At 42.1% G+C, this 19,985-nt stretch overlaps 2 protein-coding genes across 2 annotated transcripts in view; one reads left to right on the top strand and one right to left on the bottom strand.

The window, feature by feature from the left end:
- fam49a (family with sequence similarity 49 member A) overlaps window positions 1–10,919 on the top strand; it is a 48,175-nt gene extending 37,256 nt beyond the window's left edge. Inside the window, exons 4-12 of the mRNA XM_083643400.1 lie at window positions 2,128–2,249; window positions 3,468–3,573; window positions 4,181–4,317; window positions 5,154–5,231; window positions 5,508–5,624; window positions 5,868–5,947; window positions 6,123–6,249; window positions 6,417–6,487; window positions 7,931–10,919. Coding sequence (XP_083499526.1) covers window positions 2,128–2,249; window positions 3,468–3,573; window positions 4,181–4,317; window positions 5,154–5,231; window positions 5,508–5,624; window positions 5,868–5,947; window positions 6,123–6,249; window positions 6,417–6,487; window positions 7,931–7,994 — 902 coding nt within the window. The 3' untranslated portion in view covers window positions 7,995–10,919. The remainder of the gene's footprint in view (window positions 1–2,127; window positions 2,250–3,467; window positions 3,574–4,180; window positions 4,318–5,153; window positions 5,232–5,507; window positions 5,625–5,867; window positions 5,948–6,122; window positions 6,250–6,416; window positions 6,488–7,930) is intronic.
- A 1,476-nt stretch (window positions 10,920–12,395) lies between these two features.
- fbxo16 (F-box protein 16) lies at window positions 12,396–19,206 on the bottom strand (the record flags this gene model as incomplete). The annotated part of the gene is made up of 7 exons (XM_083642974.1): window positions 12,396–12,668; window positions 13,230–13,320; window positions 14,328–14,596; window positions 15,415–15,564; window positions 16,995–17,201; window positions 17,941–17,976; window positions 19,111–19,206. 7 exons carry the CDS (start codon window positions 19,204–19,206, stop codon window positions 12,396–12,398), a joined length of 1,122 nt encoding a protein of 373 aa, XP_083499100.1.
- Window positions 19,207–19,985: the final 779 nt, after the last annotated feature.

Raw genomic sequence — 19,985 nt, 5'->3', positions numbered from 1 at the left:
TGCATTGTTAGAAAATAATACATTCTAAATTTAATTACTGTAATTCTACTGTCTCATAATGTTCACATAATATAGATGAATTAGTCTGAGTTTTAACACAGCAATGAATCTGCTTTGGCCTTTCTCAAGAATCTCCTACAGAAGCAACACAAACGCCTCCACACACACAGCTGGCATTTCAAGTTCTCTCACAATGCTGCCAACCGCAGGCTTTGTTTGTGCAGCAAAGAGGAAGTGATGGAGTGGAAAGGTTTTCAAATGCAAAATAGACCCCAGACACACAGTTTTATCAATGATGTCCTATATTTAGCAATTAGCATACATGTAGCTCTTAGTGTGACCTTCTCTGTGCATGGTAGCCAAAGCTTATGTCATTATCTGAGAGTGTTGCTGTCCTGCAGAAACCTTGTATCTCTTTTATTTGACAGCTTTCGTTGTTTCACACGAGTATAAAAAAAAACCCAATCCAAACCAGCCTAGTCTGAGCTGTCAAAATGATAGACACAGAGTCGGAAGACCATAACTGTATATTTGGAGATTTATGGTTTCTGCAGAACAGAGTTGATCATATATCAAGGCATAGTGTTTTCCTACTGTAATGTTAGCTTTGCAGGCAATATGAAAAAGAACGCCTGTCAAACCCTTGTTTATTTGTAGGTTGCCGGCATGACAGAGTACAGTAGATTGTTTAAGTTTCAGACCTCTAAAAATCGATGTATATAAAAAAAACGCAATATATACACAATATATTATCATGGGCAACAACTGTGGGATTTTCTCATCGCTAGCTACATTCTGCTAAACGTGTTTGAACAGAGCAATGTGGACAGTTGATCAAAATGCCTGTGCAATGTGCATAATATTAATATTTTGATTAGTGTTACTTTGGTACAGAATTTCCAACATTTCAATGAATCATTTAGGAGTATATATAGGTACATGTACTATACTGTTCTACTGTACAGTAGCTCCATGGCTATCCAACAGCTTGCCGCCAGCCTGCTTTGGATCAGAGCGCTCTGCAAACAGCCTGATTATATTTCACTTTAGTAGAGCATTTAACACACATGCCTCCATACGAGTTAATTAATAGTCAGCCTTCTAACATTGCTGCTATGAAAGCCATAGTCGCCTCCAGAATTCTCTGATTCTTGTCAATAATTGTAAACAGGAAAAGCGTACTCCTTGAAAAGCCTAAAGCAGGATACAGAAAATACATCTTGCTCCAATGTGTTCAATTGCTCTAGAGTCTAGATACTGTAGATACTTTCAGGAATCAGGATACTTCATTACTGTATGAAACTAGTTTGAAGCCAATGTTCTGTAGGGTTAGAGTAGAATGCATTCAGTTTTGTGTAGACCCCGTCATATCTGTACTGTAGAAACATGTACCGTAGTTCATGTTTTAGTAGATGTTTGTGGTTTCAAAATAAGGTTGTTACTATGGGCATCCAAGCCAGCAAGTGTTGATGGCTGATTGTTGAGGGACTCGTATGTGAATATATATGCTAAAAATGTAAAATGTGCGTGCTAAAGTAAAATATTGCTTTAATTAAGCTTAGCTTCTTTGACCCACACACAGTATAATGTGCTGACTGTTTTTGTATTCCTGCTTTATATGGTTTACATGGTGATCAAAAAAGGTCAGAAAGAAATTAGCAACTTTTTACAAGTTACATTTTGGTGGCAAAGACATTCAGCACACATGCCCCCCGTAAGTGTTTGCTGGCAATTAAAAAGTACTATCATCATTAATTAAGTATTTAATCAAAGCCATTTCACATCTACGCAGTTCTGTGGTGCAAAAATGTAAACGTTAGACTAGAAATCATAGATTACCGCACTACAGTACAATCTTTTATACGTTAAAGAAAAAGACTTGAATATCGATCTTTGATGTGAAATGGCAAGAATTAAGTGTTGTATATAATGTGTTCTGTATTAACCCATGCTGCCTGCTAGCTTAGCTAACTGTTGTTTGTGTGTGTGTGTGTGTGTGTGTCTGTGTGTGTGTGTACGTGTACGCATGTCTGATGATGTTGGTTTTCATGTGCATATGCGTGTCCATATACACGTGTGTGTGTGTGTGTGTGTGTGTCTGTGTGTGTGTGTGTGTCTGTGTGTCAGATGCCCAGCCGACAGAGGGGGAGCGTGAGGTGTGGAACCAGGTGAACTCAGTCCTCCAGGATTCTGAGAGCATCCTGTCTGGCCTGCAGGCGTACAAGGGAGCAGGACAGGAGATCAGAGATGTAAGCATCACACAGCAAAACGAAAACGTCTCAAGTGAAACTCACACGCAGGAAACACAATCAAACATCAGTTGATAAGACCAGGCAAATGGAATAAAAACCAGTATAAAACAAAGTTCTTATAGACTGTTTTCACAGTCAGCCCTGCCCTGCCTTGATGTTTCTCGGAGATGTCCTGTACTTGCAAATACTGCATCAGAAAGTGAGCTGGGGTTCAATTTAGAATGTTGTTGTTGTCAAGTTAAAACCGTCTATTGCAGACATAAAATGCTACATTGCTGATTAAGCAATGTATCTTGAGTTGTGCTTGAGTTTAGGGCTCTAAGGCTGCGTTCACACCTAGCATGTTTGGAGTGGTTTATTCAAACTCTGGAGCATTTGACTCCTTTTGTTTGGTTCATGCGGGCAGGTGAGAACATGCTATTCAGTTTTGGGTGGCACCAAATAACCACACCATTAAAAAAAAAACATGAATGTGAATATTAATTCTTTGCCAAGAGAACTGCAGTGTGGTTTGTTAGGAGTGAGAACATTATTCAACCCAACTTCAAGAAACAACCCTGCATGGATAGAAGGAGGTGGGTGATGACATCTGATAGCCAGCAGTTGCTCAGGTTTGGAAAGCCCAGCATAACAAATTGAATCAAACACAGACCACAGTCTGGAGCGATGGTCATATATCAGCTCTTTTCCTGAGACTTGAGAAATTCAACACTACAGTAGGCTGGATTACCAGTTTCTCTCCATAGATAAAGTGAAGAAAAGGCAGGCAGAAAGAGTTGCTCAAGAGCACAGAACAAAGCTCTGTCTGTGGTATATAGAGCTGCAATGATTCATCGATATTAGTTGATCGAGAGAAAATTAATCGCTTAATCATTTCGAGTAATTTTTTAAGATTTTTTTTTTTTCAAAATTCTCTGATTCCACCTTCTAAAATGTGAATATTTCCTTTACTCCTCTATGACAGTAAACTGAATATCTTTGGGTTGTGGATAAAACAAGAGATTTGAGGACGTTATCTTGTGCTCTGGGAAAGACTGAATGACATTTTTCACTATTTTCTGACATTTATTTTATAGACTAAACAACGAATCGATTAAATAATCCACAGATTAATCGATAATGAAAATAATCCGTTAGTTGCAGCCCTAGTTGGTTGATGATGATAGCCCCAGAGTGTGGATGTTTTCTGATGTCCCGCTGTTTGTGTCCATCCAGGCTATACAGAACCCCAATGACCTGCTGCTGCAGGAGCGAGCCTGGAACGCCGTCTGTCCGCTGGTCATCAGACTCAAGAAGTTCTACAGTTTCTCCCAACGACTAGGTACAGCCGCTCTGTAGAACAAAACCTCTTTCATTTGGACTGTGGCATTTTTTATCTTTCTCTAAACGGGACGCGCTCAAAGAAAGCCATAGTCTATCATCTTATTTTCAGCCTCTTCCATCAGACAGATTATTTATAACATGATAAACATTGTATTTTGAATTGAAACTGATTATCAGAGCTGCAAGTAAAGTTGTTCTTCCACGAAAAAGTCGATCTCTTCAGCAATCTATGTGAATAATACACCTAACATTACACAATTATGATCATGATTTGAGGAACAAAATCATTTCACTGCACTTGTGGAATCTTATATCTACACCTCAGCTAATTTCAACTATAGTGGACATTCTAAATGAAATGTATCAGTAGCACTAAGCCAATAGTCTATGATTAGTAACTATGGAAACTAAAATCGTGTAATCTATGTATATTATGATTATATGATTAATCGTGCAGCTCGACTTCTCTTAACCTCTCTAAAATGTGTTTGACCAAATACGTTCTGAAAAGTTTCAGCAGCCATTGTTTTCCAGTCAGTGTCTCTGGGAGAGATGTGCCACCTACACAGCACCTAACCTACTTGTCTTCATGTGTTTGTCTGCAGAGGAGGCCCTCCAGAGTTTGTTGGAGTGCCTGACCTGTCCGCCCTACACGCCCACTCAGCACCTGGAGAAGGAGCAGGCGCTCGCCAAACAGTTTGCTGAGATCCTCCACTTCACGCTGCGCTTTGACGAACTCAAGGTCTGTTGGAAATGCTGCAAACCAGAGCAGTTAAACAGTGTCGCGGGCAGGGCTACTAGTTTCATCAGTAATGATAATATCAAGGCTCATCATGTCTAGGGGTTAGCTAGTACCAGTGGCACCGTGACATGGTAACACGAAGGTGGCTGTCATCAGAGAGAGAGATATTAGTGCGTCCTGGTGGCTCACCTGGTAGCACGCGTACCACGGAGGCTCGGTTCTTTGCACGGCTGACGCGGGTTCGAATCCGACCCGAGGTCCTTTGTCGCATGTCATCCCCTCTCTCTCTCTCTCCCCACCTTTCCTGTCTGCCTACTGTCCTGTCTAATAAAGGCAAATGCCCAAAAATATCTTAGAAAGAGAGAGACATTAGCTCACCTATTAGCCGAATGGAGTAGCTCCATGCATCTGCCTCTCTCAGACAGTTCATGCTGGCTGAGTTGATAGTGTCTGGTGATGATGCACTATCCAGTCCATGTGGACACGTAACATTGCATAAGTGAAACAAAAGGTGACCACACTCTTGTGAAAATGCCTCCAGCGTCTTCTGTATGGACTCACATGAGGGGCTAGCGAACACTGCTTCCGGAGTCTAAATATACACTATATACACTTCTGTGTTGCATCACTCTCCTAGCTAACGCCCCCTTCTGATGACAGCCACAAATACCGATCATATATGAGCCAGACCGTAACAAACACACACCGTTCTCAGTCACTCTCTCCACCCTCATTCACATACTTAACAATGTGACTATTTTTGGTAGCTAAATGCATTGTCCAAGCGTTGACTTTTTTTTTTTTTACTCCCCTCCCATCTCCCCCGTTTCCCTCAGATGAGAATTCCTGCCATCCAGAACGACTTCAGCTACTACAGAAGAACCATCAGTCGAAACCGGATAAACAACATGAATGTGAGTTGTCTAGAAAATGTATGATTTAAAATAATTGTATTATTTTAATTCATATGTGCGTTAGCTGCCACTAAGGTGACAACCGTTCCTCCTGGGGGAAGAACCTCTTCACAAATTCACATGGTGTAGTAGCAGGCTGAATTTCAACCCACATACTGTAGAGTCTAGACCGACCTCCATAATCCATATGCTCATGTCTGATCAGCCCATGAGGTCAGTTAAGTTGTATGACCTCTAGTTCATCTTTCTATTTGTTATTTGCTTCTGTGTCTATAGTTGGATATCGAGAATGAGGTCAACAACGAGATGGCCAATAGGATGTCTCTGTTCTACGCCGAGGCCACGCCCATGCTTAAAACTCTCAGCAACGCAACCACAAACTTTGTGACAGAGGTGAGAGTGCTGACAGTGTCAATGTTGTTAGAGTTACCTGACCTGCAATCACACTTTAGTGTTATTATTCTGTCTGGTCTTATTTTATAGGCCAGTACAACTAAAAAAAGAGCAGCCGTCTTCGGATAAAGATTGAAAAGAATCACAGCATCTGGGGTTCTGATGGAGGAAATAGATCATCACTAATCATTCACGAATAACCTGTCATTGATTATCTTGCCTCTGTGCTGTCCCCTGCTCCAGAATAAGACTCTTCCACTGGAGAACACGACAGACTGTCTCAGCACCATGGCCAGCGTCTGTAAAGTCATGCTGGAGACGCCGTGAGTCACTCCTCTCTCCACTCTCACACTTTCTTCATACACACTCGCTGACCTACACCCACACACCTGCAAATACTCTCATTAGTTTCCCCTTAAAACATGAATATTTCATATTCCCTTTTTTATCTAATCCCATTTCTCTCTCTCTCTCTCTCTCTCTATGTCTCTCCTCCAGGGACTATACGAGTCGTTTTAGCAGTGAGGACACCCTGTTGTTTTGTATGAGGGTCATGGTGGGCGTCATCATTCTGTACGACCACGTCCATCCCAACGGAGCCTTCAACAGGTCCTCCAAGATTGATGTAAGACACACGCATGCATGCACAAAACCCACAAGCTTTGCTCCTCTGTGGTGGCTTGATCCCCATCGCAAATCATGAAAGAGTGGCATTTTGGAGCGTGGATGTATCTCTGTTTGCCGCTCTGTAGTTGTTGCGCTGTCATCTTGACTCTGTTCATTTATTCTCAGATGAAAGGCTGCATAAAGGTCTTGAAGGATCAGCCAGCAGACAACGTAGAAGGCCTCCTGAACGCCCTCAAGTAGGTTCCAATGCTTAAAGTTCTCAGGCACCATGCCTGATTTCAGGCATAGAGCAGTTTAAATTAATACTTAATACTTAAATTAATGTAATACTTAATACTTACTTGCATTGTACACATTTCCTCCTGGACAACTTTTCATGCTCACAAATCTGTTCTTGTTTTAACCCCTGGGTTCTCTCCCCTCGCTTTAAATGTATGGAGAAGGAGCGTTTATGTTAGTTTGCCATTACTGGGATTTTATATGAGAGATCAGGTAGTCATTTTACCCATCTCTGACCACACAGCTACAAACAGTCTCAAAAGCCTGTAACACATTTTTCTTAAATGAATCGATAACATGTACAGTTGTGTTTTTATACAGGTAGGTTCAATCATCACTTAAAGGCCTAATTTATCTGAGGTTCTGCGACCATTGAATATGTGTAGTGGGTTATTTTGCATTAAAAAGCTGCTAACCCTAAAATAAGTTTTAGTCTTTTAGAGTTTTAGTATCGGCATAAAAAAGATAATATTTAAAGATATTGAACATTGGCACATCGATTGGCTATCGGCAGCTATAATACAACAGTATCAGTGGTGAAAACCCTGTTTCTAACCAGTCTTAACTGGTGTTGGTGAATTCACAGAATGTATTGATTGTCAGGGATTCTGCCCATCAGTTTCCATAATCAAATAATAAATGATTGTATGGGACCTTCCCCTGGCTAATCAATATTTATGGAGCCAACACAACAGAAGGAACAGTAGCTTCTCTCTTTATGACTTTATGCCAAGCAAAACTTGGTTATCCTATTTGTTGGAGGTACATTTTAACAGCTTTATGACCCCTGCTGTCGGGTACTGTCGCCACAGTGACCGGTGTAGACTCACTGGCATGTCAGCAATGTCAAAATATCCTCCTGTCTTCATGTAGTGAACTTGAGACATGAGTCCTGCTACAACTTCTGTACAAAATAATTGTCTGTCCATATGTCTGTGTCCATACTTGTGAACCTCTGAAACGTTACACCCGTGAGTCTGTTAAGCTACTTAGCTGACAACTCAAAAAAGGTAAATTTTCGGGGAGAAGACATGGGAGTCTTGCTTGGTAGGCTAGTATTTCAGCATATTGTGTGTGTGTGTGTGTGTGTGTGTGTGTGTGTGTGTGTGTGTGTGTGTGTGTGTGTGTGTGTGTGCATGTCTGCGTGTTTCCATTTGTCTGTCCACAGTGATCATCAGTGGGGTCATAGGTCACATATCTGAATGGGCCCTTGGGACGAAATTGAATCCATGGCCTTGGCTTGAAGACACATGCCTGTGCTGAAGGGCTATATAAATATACTTGACTTGATTTAGGTGTTGGCGGGCTCTCAGGATCGTCTGACAGCCTTGTTTATTTTGAAGGTGATGGTATGTCTTGACATCACACTAAAGCAAACTTTGTCGCTTGTCTGTCTTCAGATTCACCACAAAACACCTGAACGACGAGTCCACTCCGAAGAACATCCGAACGATGCTACAGTAACGTTTGCTCTTTTGATATAGATAGATATGAAGAGGATCAATGCGCTGACCTCAGAAAAGATGTATATGTTTACATTATTTAAAAAAGACTCGATGTTAATACTTGTGTGTATTTGCATAGTCATTCCCTCCAAGTCATTGAAACCCACAGAACATGTACCATCTACTTTGCAAAGAAAACCAAGACAAAACGTCAAATGCCCAAACTGTTAAACAGCACATATTATGGATACCTATCAGCCTTATGCGTATAGCAGAGCTTTGCAAGCAGCACTTGGAAATCCATGCAGTGAGAATAATGGAACACAGCAACAACAACAAAAAAGTGTCGCTTACAGTAACAAATTGGGCTGTCAGTGTGTTAACATTTTATTTTATTTTTTCTGAAAAGTTTTGCAAATGCAATGAGTGAATTTTACAGATTTTAGTCAAATTCGGCTTGATTTTTTTAAGCAATTGACATCCTGAAATAAGTGGAACATCTGCCTTGTATCAAGATCAAACATGTTGAATAGTATTCAAGTAAGTAAAATTATCTCATCGTATTGATTTTTTTTTCACTTGGTGTACAAAAAAGATCTGATTTTCTGACAATATGAGATCATTATGAAGATGCACATGTTTTACGGTGAAGGACTGAACATTGTTGGTTCTGTTAGCAGAGAAGGGATCCATTGATTTTATTTACATCTGGGTGACTGGCAGGTTGCACTTTTTTCAGCTGTTTTGTCTGTCAAACTCCACCCCACACGGTGCACCTGGTGAAATAAATCAAACATCCACTGTAAACATAAAATGCAAGTTGATGCCACAGTTTTCCATCGTTTATCGGAGGGGTTATCATGACAGAAAAGACAGTACAAGAAATAAACCAACCAACCAAATGTTTTTATTTAATTGTTGTATGGCAAAGCTCTGAATGATACAGTTATGTATTTTGTCATTTTTGTCGTTTGAAGTGAGTTTCTTTTTCTCTTAATCTATGTGGCTTTTGTATCGAACAGAAAATCTCTTTCTCCCTCTCTCCAAAAAAGCTTTAATTCTGTATAAATTAATTTGCTTTTATTAAGAGTAAAACGTGCTTTCTGTGACGTATATTTGATCTTTACCCAGGTAGGCAGATGTAGGTGTGATGATTCTTATTCTTCCCTTGTAAGATCTCCAGTCTCTTTAAAAGGCCTCAGGATCTGTTTGCAGGCTGGTTAAAGGAATAATTCACCTGTTTTTCACTGCAGCGACAAATGTGGGGAGCTTGGGGCTTGTTCATATGTTCGGTCACCGCTATCCAGCTTACCCATTATTTATATGACTGACTTTTGAGTTCATTATTACAAACCCGATGTGGTCCTGCTGTGGTAAGATGTCTTCTGAATGTCAGTTGACGTCAGGATCATTTCATAGCCCAAGTGACATTTAGTAATACTATACAGTATCAGCGTTTGACCCTCTTAGATGTTAAGGTGCATCCAACACATACAATCCAAGGATCCAGAGAGTTTGCGTTGTAATGAAACTTGCCTCAGTCTCAGCTAAGACTAATTCCTTTCAAGACTGTTTGTCTTGCCTTCTATCTGCTCTGTCTCTTGTCAGTGATCATAGACCAAAGGGGCATTATATTCTGTATATTACTGATGTCTAAGCTCAATCTGTCGTGTACAATTGTGTTTGCCTCATTTGACACCACCGACTTGACTATCACTCAAGGTTCTTCTGTTTGCAGCAGCCGCCCCGACTTTACACAAACTAACCTGTTCACAAGGTCAGACAATCTCATTATTGTTGTTATTATTATTGACAGTTGTGCATTTTATTCAGTGATTTATGGTTCTCTTTTTGTGAACTTTTATAGTCGGTGAAGGCTAAACGCAGAGATGGAAAGATGAGAACTACAGTGGTGTACATTTAATGAAGCCTCTAACCAACATCTGAACCAGTTTGCTTTAAACCAATGTGGCTTTGCATTTTGTCAGAATAATCCTCTACTTTTTTATTTTTTTTAGTATTCATGTTGTTTATCTCCCATAAAATGAGGGGAAACAACTTGTTTTCCTTTCCCAGAGGTGTAGTGATATTTGAGTATGTGGTAGAACCTCCTTGGGTACACCATGTTTTTGCCGTCCTTTATATCCCAATAGTAACTTGGTGACTCAGCTACACCGCTTTACCACTCTCCTTATTAAAATTTGAACTAATTTCCCCCCTGATCACTTTTTGTGTATTAAAAATGTCTGTGGCAAATCATCGGAGCTCAACATTGCCTTAAACACTTACTAGTCACATAAGCTGGCAAATATTAGGACTAACCTCTGAAAACTTAATAAATAATAATTACATTTTATTTATTCTCATTAACAACATCACATAGTTTTCTTTCATCAAACTGAGCTTAATTTTATTTCAGCCATGAAGCCATACACACACCTGCCTTTTGACAAACTGTACTCACATTAACATTTGATTAAATTAACACCTCAAGGCATCTACCATTCATTTAAATGTGTTGTCAAGTTTATTTTTTTGATCATCTTTGTATTTAGTAATATATTCTAAGTGTGTGAGCCATACTTTGGGTTTTGGATGCAATGTTTTATATGCAGAGTGAATACTGTACATGGACGAGACTTTCCGAGAGCGAGTGTACGTATGATATTGATATTGTTCATCTGACTGAAGTGATTTTAAAAGTCTTCTGTTGAACTTCTGTCATGATTGAAGTACACCAGGCTTCATTTTTTTGTTTTGTTATTTCCCAAGATATGCTACTGTGTGTTTGTATGCAAGAAGTTGTTTTGAATATTAAGACAAAATCTCATTTTTGTCCTTAACTGACAGTTATTGTTTAATATTTTCACTGTTCATAAATTGCTTTGGCTTTGTATTTGCATATTGAATGGGATGTGTGGATTGGAAAATAAAGGTGGTACATTTCTTACATTGACTAGGTTTCTTTTGGCTTCCTTTATATAAATATGATTCACGACAAACACAAGCCTATCAATTATTTGGCTTCCTTATTTACAATACATGAGTCACAACAAACACAAGCCTAATGGAAAAAAGTAGGCTAGTTAATTACTGTACCTACCTGTATATAAAATATATAGCATATTATGTAAAAGCTATCATTTTGACACCCAGACCAAAACCAACAAACGGACGGAGACCCATCCATAGTCCTCCCTTTGGTGGGGTACAAAAAGTCTGAAAAGATATTGTATGTGTGCTGCAGTTCTGGTGTCTTCCTGACAGGGGCGATGTGGCTCACTCCTTATCTGAAGCTCAGTTTGAAGCAGGGAAAGTCCATGGCTGAACCTCAAACAGTGGTGTCCCTGGGGTCGGAGGGGTGGAGGTATTCATATGACTTCATTTTCCACTGGAGGGCCATATCACTAAATCAAAAGCATTATTAAACAACACGCAGTTTCAGCTATGTAAGAAATCTGATTGGTCAAAGATGTGTTCCAGTGGTGCTGATAATTCCAATTAGCTGTGCTTTATTGCTTATTATGCCGAGTCCTGTAACCAATCAGCTGCTTTTAATTCTCGTGTATGTACAGTACACTAGTGTGGAGAAAACTAAGACAGAATAAAAGCAAGTGTGTTATTTACTGTGGCTGTATAGTTAAGTTCAGTGATACCAGTCAGTGGTTTCATCTCCTTCATACCCATAATTACAGTAAGGAATGTTCTCTCATAAAAGAGCACTCTGTTTACTTGAAATTAAAGCCCCACATAACAAATTATGTGTCTATTATAGGGCTAAGCAATAAGAAGAACCATGGTAGGCTATCCGTGGAAAATGCTGTGATTCAAATAATAGCTAAACTTGGCCAGACATGCAGACCACATATTTCAGTGAACTCACTTATTCAATTCAGTTAGTTAAATTGAAGCGAAAATGATTATCTTCAAACATCAATAATTTAACTGCATTTTTCTTTTTTTTTGCGTGAGAAGGCTGTCATATCCCTCATTTGGAGAAATAATTATGAATACTATAATTAACAAAGACAATGAGCGTTTCTATTCATATTTTGAGCCGATTATACAGTTGCAGCTGGCCCTGCTGCAAACCTGTCCTACTTGGCCGTGCTGTGGATCAGCAAATTAAACCGTCTTGCCGTGAAGGAAAACCCCATCCCGGTTTCATTTTATACAAGACAGTCTATTCATTTACAGAGTGAAGGGCTGGTTTCACATTAACGGATTAAAAGCCTTTTCTTACAGTTAAAAGTTCACTTCAATGGAGAATCACCATTGGGAGGAAACAAGTTTTTTTTTAGATCATCATTGAATGAAATCCACGCATCTACTATGCACAGCCTCTGTCTGTCCTGCAGAATCAGTCGTTTCTAATCGCCTGATGTGGTGAATGTGGTGCTGTCTGGTTGCATCCTATGTTTCAGTAAACCAGTGATTTACTGGGAGTGCTCCTGTGCGAGCGCTGCGATGCCCTCAGGCCCGCCGCGCTCAGCCTGGGCACTGCCGACCTCACGGGCCCCGGACGGATCGCAGCATTCCACTGGGCCGAACGCGCCAGGCTCAGGGTGGCTTCCTGCGTGACGGGGTCCAGGCTGCGGGACGCCCAGTCGGGTCGGCTTTTTTGAGTCTGAGGAGAGGGAGGAGGGGTGAGAGGAAGAGGAGTGGGGGGTTTGGAGTTGGAGTTGAGGAACATCTGATGGAGAGAGAGAGAAAGAAAGATTAAATTAACTGGATTTACTTGTATTTTTTTTGTCTGTAAATAATATTTAAAAATACTATAAATGGCCAGTCGCACAGGGATGGGTATTCAGCTAGTAAAATAAGGCTAGAAATTTGTATTCTATTCTGTTTTTCAGCAGTATCCTAGTAGTTGAATTGTGTGGTTTAAAACTGTGTATCCAGCTCCTAAAATGTGTGATGATATTTTGCAAAATTGCAACAAAGACTGAACGTTTTGAATTTCCAATCAATGACACTGTGTCCTCTGTCTCACCTTCTCCTCCCCCACCCAAAACACCATCAGCAGCATATTTTGTTGTTATTCCCCCTCTGTCACCTCACCTCCCCCTCTGAGAAGCTCATCATTAACATGAATTTCCATGTAAACGCTGCTCCATAATGCATGATGCCTGCTGGTTGCAGAGTCTCTGGAGGATTCCTCTGTGTTTATCGCCTCTCTTTGATTCAGACAAGCAGGTCACAGCCACAGTCGGCTTATCATGATGATGGTGATTATGAACGCAGCGAGGTTTACCAGTGACTTGGCTTTGCGTAGTTTATAATCAGCCTCAGACAGAGTTTTCTTCTTCCTCCCGTCGTCTGACACCGTCTTGTTCCCAGTGGCTCTGCTTTTCATTTGAATGGAGAGAAATGTTTCAGTCAGTGAGTGCTGGTCAGGTGGAAGAAGAGGGGGATACATTGTTTAGTGAATCTGGAGAAGGGTTGGGACCATTCATGATCCAAACTGAGAATGCATGTTCAATTCCAATTCACTTCCTGGAGTTGGAATTTGGAATGTCAACTCTAAGCAAAGAGAATTGGAATTGAATAGGAATGACAGGAAACGCCACTTCTAGGAGAGGCCGCTTAACAAAACAGTTAAGCAAATGAAATACATTCAATCATAATACCACCCGAAAGGTCCCTTTAACATGTTATGAATTTCAGTATCAATAATATATAACATTGTCATGTAATCTAAGATATGCGGTGAGAAAAAAACGATGACATAACATCGAATTTCGCAGAATTAAATTAAACTTCCTGAAATTTCAATTCAATTCCGATTCTGTTTCCTGTAAGGTTTTTTTCAAATTCCAATTTCATGAATTCCAATGAATTGGAATTGATGAGTTCATTTGTGAATTGACCCCAAGCTCTGATCTGCAGGGCCTCGCAACAGCATTCAGCCCCCTGCCTTTTTGCACATTTAGCTGTGCTCCAAGGTGATTGATTTGTAAAGGCGAAAATTAACTGGAAAAACCTGAAACTTCACCTTCTGTTCTGTATTTTCAACTATAATGTCTGGAAAAGGATGGTTTATCTTTTCTATTAAAGCTCAAGAACTGGGCTCGAATGCCATCCATAATAAATTAACCATGTATCACATATTGTGCCTCAATTACAGTAAGTCCAATTAAGGAGATGATGGATTTGTGTGTCTGTGTGCAGATGCAAGGCTGCAATTTTCATCTATTAACCCCTTAAATTCAGTCAGTGGTTCATTTGCTTCAGCTGTATTGTTTTCCTTGGTTTTACTTTCTTTCTACAGTTGATTGAAGGAATACATTTGCTAATTTTCATAACACAATAAACCAAAACGTCATCTTGGGTGTAGGGAGAGCGGTCTTACGCCTGCTGGGCTTGTTCGATGGGGTCCAGGTTGGCCAGGTAGTTAAAGCGCAGGGTGTCTTTGGGATGTCTGTCGGCGTCTCTCCAGGGGGGCGGTGCAGCCTGCTGCTTGCCTGTCCCCAAACCCCTCCCGGCGGTGTTTCCGGCTCGCTGGGTGGCGTACGCCGAGCGCTCCTCCCTGAGGAAAAGCGACGGCTGTGACGGCTCTGCATGTCTGCTGCTGATGGCTGTTACATGTGGAACCACCAACTGATGCCGGCACCATCGGGTCTGCACATTCACACACAGAGTGACATGAATACTGTTTGCGGTTGGATCCGTGACGTGACGTCATTCAGGAGCAGTCATTAATTAGTCATGGGCAGTCAGTCATTGGTTAGATTAACTGTCAGTCATGGCTGCCGTTTTTTTGTGAATGGACTGAGGATTGGCGTGTGTCATGTGTTTTGGGCTGTTTGATTGGCTGGCCTGCCTATAGAGGGCGGCCCTTACCGAGCGAGCCGAACGCCATTTGAAGTCAGTCTTGGCTGTAAGCGATGGGGACAATGGGAGCGCGGAAGCTCCGTGAGAATGCATGGTAGAATGTTTCTTAACAAACTTGCTCATAGCAGCGGGATTAAATGCAGGAGTTTGAGGAGGTAATGCTGACCGAAACCATCAACTGCCCATAAAGACTGTTTGACATTGAACTGAACCCAGTAGATATTTCACCAGTGGATGTACTGTATGTAACTGGATCATTTCACAGTCCCCCCTGCACGCTCTAGTCTCATTCAGCACAACAACAGAGCGAGCTGGCCACGCTGCTACTGGACCGGGTGCCGAGCAGAGGACCGCACCGGAGACGGAGCTGGCAGGGAGCCAGGTGGCCAGTGACTCGACCAGGGGGGACACCGAGAGACTTCAAGGTAGGGCTTGCCTTCTCTGTTAAGCCACGGCCATAATGATGCGAACAATTAGCCCGAACCAAAACGTTTGTTCACTTAGATTATGGTGACTGGCTTTGAATGTGGTAAATGTAGCTGGAGCTTAGCTTTGTGCTACTGTAACTGTGACTAATGGTACAGTGAAAGGTGTGCTGTGCTGACCTGGAGCTCCTGCACAGTGTGGATGTAGTGTCTCTTCCAGACGCCCTGCTCCAGCGGCGTGGGGGGAAAGCTGAGGCACCAGCCCAGACGCAGACACTTGGGCCTCCACAGCTGGTCCAGCTCCACCATGCTCCTCCAGTGCCAGCTCACCTGCCCACACAGTAACGCCAACATGACACATCTCATAATGTCAACATCCACTGAAGCACATTTGGCTATTCTTAGAGGAATTCTTTCTCTCTAGCTAATATGAATTCTGTATTAGCGTGATGATTTTAGCCCTAGTAGGCTACTACTAGTAGGAGTAAAAGTACTGATGTATAAAGGCTACTTTAGTACAAAGAAAAAGTGGCTAATTTTAAATGAACTCACAGTACAGTATGTTGCAATGTAAAAAGGAGAGGACAGAGACTTTTACATGTGATATTGCAGACAATTTAAAAGCGGTTATGCGATATAAACAAATAAACCACTGAAATGAATGTCATTATTCCATCTATCATTAAATATATATATATATCCATGCCAATTATTAAATACTGTCACTACATTGTTTTTGGGCTAGTGAATTAGCTGCTAGACAACAACCTGGCAAACACTTCAGCCAAGTGGAGCCAAGTTGCCTAAACTACTGTCATAAAAAATAAAATAAAAAATCCCTTGTACTGCTCCTTGAAATCGAGCATAGTCTGCAGGGTTCGTTCAAACCTATCTTGTGAGGGCTAAGGTTGTTCCTGCTTGACTACAGGACCTGTATGTCCGAAGCGACCGACGGCTTGCACTCCGACCAGAGGCGAAGGCAGGGGTCCCGGGGGCTGGGCCCTCAGGATCTTTAAATTCCTCCTCAACGTCAGGAGCATTATCCGCTAAACTCGTTTTCTGGCCGTTCATACTGTTAGGCTGAGAGACTGGTGAGTTTACGTGCAGACACTTGAAGGTCTTGAAACACTTGATAAGCTGCATCTGCAAGGTTCGAGGCTGGGAACTGTTGCAGAAGATTAAACTATGAACGGCAGAGGAGGACCCGCAGCGACCGCACTTATAGTTCACTAGGACATGACATCACTCAAAAAAATGACATCATCAGAAAAATGACATCATCACTGTAGGCATCATCACCGAGGCACCATCCGAGATATGACATCATCACTGCAGTGAGATATGACATCATCAGGGGGACCATCAGTGAGTGACATCCTCACTGCCAGAGCAAGTCGCCACTCTACAAATGACATCATCACTGTAGGCATCAACGTAACCGTAGTATGACATCATCTAACAATCTGAGCATTTACTTTTTACACATGATTGTGCAGGTTTTATATGGATGGAATTTATGATTGGCCAGTTTCTGATGCAATGCTAGCAAAGACAAATTGTAATTCATTACTTCCCTGGGTATCAATTGGATCCCATGTCCCATGATGAGTCCTCAATGTGTGTGTGTGTGTGTGTGTGTGTGTGTGTGTGTGTGTGTGTGTGTGTGTGTGTGTGTGTGTGTGTGTGTGTGTGTGTGTGTGTGTGTGTGTGTGTGCGTGTGTGCGCGCGCGCGTGCGCGCGTGTGTGTATGTGTAGGCTACCTGAGCACAGCGGCAGAGGCTGCGGGGGTCCAGCATGGAGAACAGGTAGAGGCAGAGCGCTCTGGGCAGCAGGCAGGTGAAGTCTGCGGCCTGTAGAGGGAGCCGTGCGCTCACCGTGAGGTCCAGGAACCGCAGCTGGTCCACACTGCAGCCGCTCACCAAGTCCTGCAGCACTGCCCTCCGCTGGCCGTCACTCCACCTTGAAAACTGACACGGAGAGGAGAGGAAATAAGATTCAAGATTAATTCGAATACACAAAGTGAGTAATCAGATTACAAACAAGGAATTTGACTATAGTGCAAGTATGCAGCGCAGCAATCACCTCAATAGCAGAAGATGGAGCAAACAGAACATCTAAAATTATAAATGATAAAATGCAAAATAAAAGTCCGACATATAATGGAGGGGGAGGGTAGGATAGTGTCCGTGGGATAATGTCCATGCAAAATGTCCAGTAAAAGTCCTTTTCTCAAATGGGGGTCCGGGGACCCCCAGGGGTCCTTGTGTGGGTTCCAGGGGGTCCCCAGCCAAAAGGGGGGCAATTTATTTTCGCTATAATTCCATTCATAAGTAACACAATGACTATTTTGGTCATGGGTTTTATACACTTTCTGTAATAAAACATCTAAAAGCATCAATCTTATTATCATATGGGGGGCCGTGGGACAAAATCCTATCAAATGGGGTCCGTGGTCTAATCTTTGTCAGTTTAGGGGTCCTTCATGTGAAAAAAATTGAGAACCACGTGATATACTGTATAATGGAATTGGATAGTGTCCTTGGGATGATTGCTCAGATGAAAGCCAAAGGCTGAAATGCGTCCGTTTTGTACTGCTGCTTTGCAGATGAGACTTTTTGAAGCTAACTTTGCCTACAATGCAGACTCAGTTTCACTCTCTGTCCAGTAGAAAGGTTCACTGTGGATCAGCTGTATCTCCCAACTCACCCACTTTGCCAGCAGGCTTCGTCTCTCTGCAAACACCTGAAGAAGAGAAGAGTTGTGAACAAAGTTACTCATCGTGCAAAACTAGATCATTAAGAAAAGGATGAGTGATCACATCCAGTTATAGTATGATTATAAAATTATAAACAACCAGGTGGCCAATATTTCTTTTGACTTACGGCTGCTTCTGACCCAAAGGCCCAATTCATGAATGAAGTATGGGATAGGTTCGAACACTGCTGGCTTTGTATATGTTTCAATTCACTGGATTGAAAGACATTTCTCTCAAACGGAATGACTCAGCTCTTTATATAAGGAGGACTGACAGGAAGTGGCTGTAAGTGTTAAGCATCACTTGTACATGTATTTTGTGGCCGCCACAGGCTTGTTTATGTTGTTAGTGCAAATTGAAGTAGGCCTCATAACTCCAACAGTGGTGATTTTCATCTTTTGACTTCAGCTGAAGGATTTCATGCTCTTCTATGGGCTGAGAGAATTATACAACCCTTGAGTTAAATTGTGCCTACTAGAGTGTCGGTGAGTGAGGTTTACTCACTGCTGGCTACCGTTACACACGATTAAAACACGATTTCAGACGGCAGCTGTCTTTATTGTCACACGAACACACTACAACACATGCATGCGGCCACTACACACACTCATGCTGACAGTGGCCGGTGAAATATGTCCTCTGCATTTGACCCATCCAGGCTTGCCCTTCCTCCAGGGGGCAGGCCAGGAGCAGTGGTCGCTATTTCTTTCCAGCGCTCGGGGACCTTCATTGGACCATCATTGGACCAACTTCAGATGTTGTTGTCACTGGTCGGATGACGATCTTCTGCATGTTTTTAGTGGGGGGTTACGTACGGAGGAACCCCCTGGGGGGCACGGGGAGAACATGCAAACTCCACACAGAAAGGCCCTCTCGACGAGATAGCCCACCTGGGCAGTAGGCACTGAAGATATGGGGGGGTCACAACTCCAGCGCCCACATATACTCCATGTATAAGTCAAAGTCTCATGAGTCTTTGTGGATGTAGCCTACCTCAAGTTTATATCTCTAAATAACTTCCTTTTGACTGATAATATTGTAAACTCCCCTTTTGGCCCCACAGGGACACAGACACAGCTAAACAGTCGGTAACAAAACAAATAGAGGGAAGTCTAACTGACTTTGTTGTTGGACGGCTGGTGGTTCAGAGGCGTCCAGGCGCTGAGTTTGGTCTGCAGCTTGGCAGAGCTCAGAGATGACCTCGGTGCAAACGGCATCTCTCTGCTCAACAGGTGGAGTAGTGCACTGAAACAGCAACATGATTGATTTACACAACATGAAACATTTGTGCTTGGGCATGTCTCCATTCATTTCAGCCATCCCAGGTAAGCAAGATGCCCAAAACATTTCAACAAAATTAACTTCAAAATCAAGAGTTGAAGACCCACTTTGTTGACATTGCATTACATTGTTATTTAACACATGCTTTGTCCAAATGTGACTTACAACAAGTGCATTTTGTCAACATTTAGTGAATTTTACCGCATTTCCACACATTTTTGAGGATGTACAATACCTGCTTCTTTCACTGGCCATATTACTCATTATTTTGAACCAAATAACAGGATGATAATATGGTTGGATGCTGGGGACCAAATTGTAGCCAACTTCTAATCTAAGCCGTATTGAACGTTAAAACAGGCACATTTCCAGCCTGGCACAGACTTAAACACGCCTACACACACTTCATAGAATCATACAGTGTCACACTAACTCACCATCAGGTTTCCTCTGCCAGTGGAGAAACATAAATTCAACTCCTAAACACACTTGCTGTCTAGGTGGATATTCCTGATCCTCTTGAGTCTGTAGGCTACGCAACTCTTCTCTTCTCCCCCCAGCTCCCAGGACACAGTTTACCTGTTTCCATAGTGATGCTGACTGACTGCACCTCCCCCCTGACTCCCTTCCCCTGCTACTGGACTGACTGTCACCGCTGTCACAGGAGGGCGCTGCCTGCAAACCGTACCACAGTTGTGTGTGTGTGTGTGTGTGT

The sequence above is a fragment of the Poromitra crassiceps genome (genome assembly GCF_964638095.1).
Source record: "Poromitra crassiceps genome assembly, chromosome: 9".
Lineage (NCBI taxonomy): Eukaryota > Metazoa > Chordata > Actinopteri > Beryciformes > Melamphaidae > Poromitra > Poromitra crassiceps.
The sequence above is the reverse complement of the archived record's forward strand: the minus strand, read 5'-3'. Positions and strand labels throughout refer to the sequence as shown.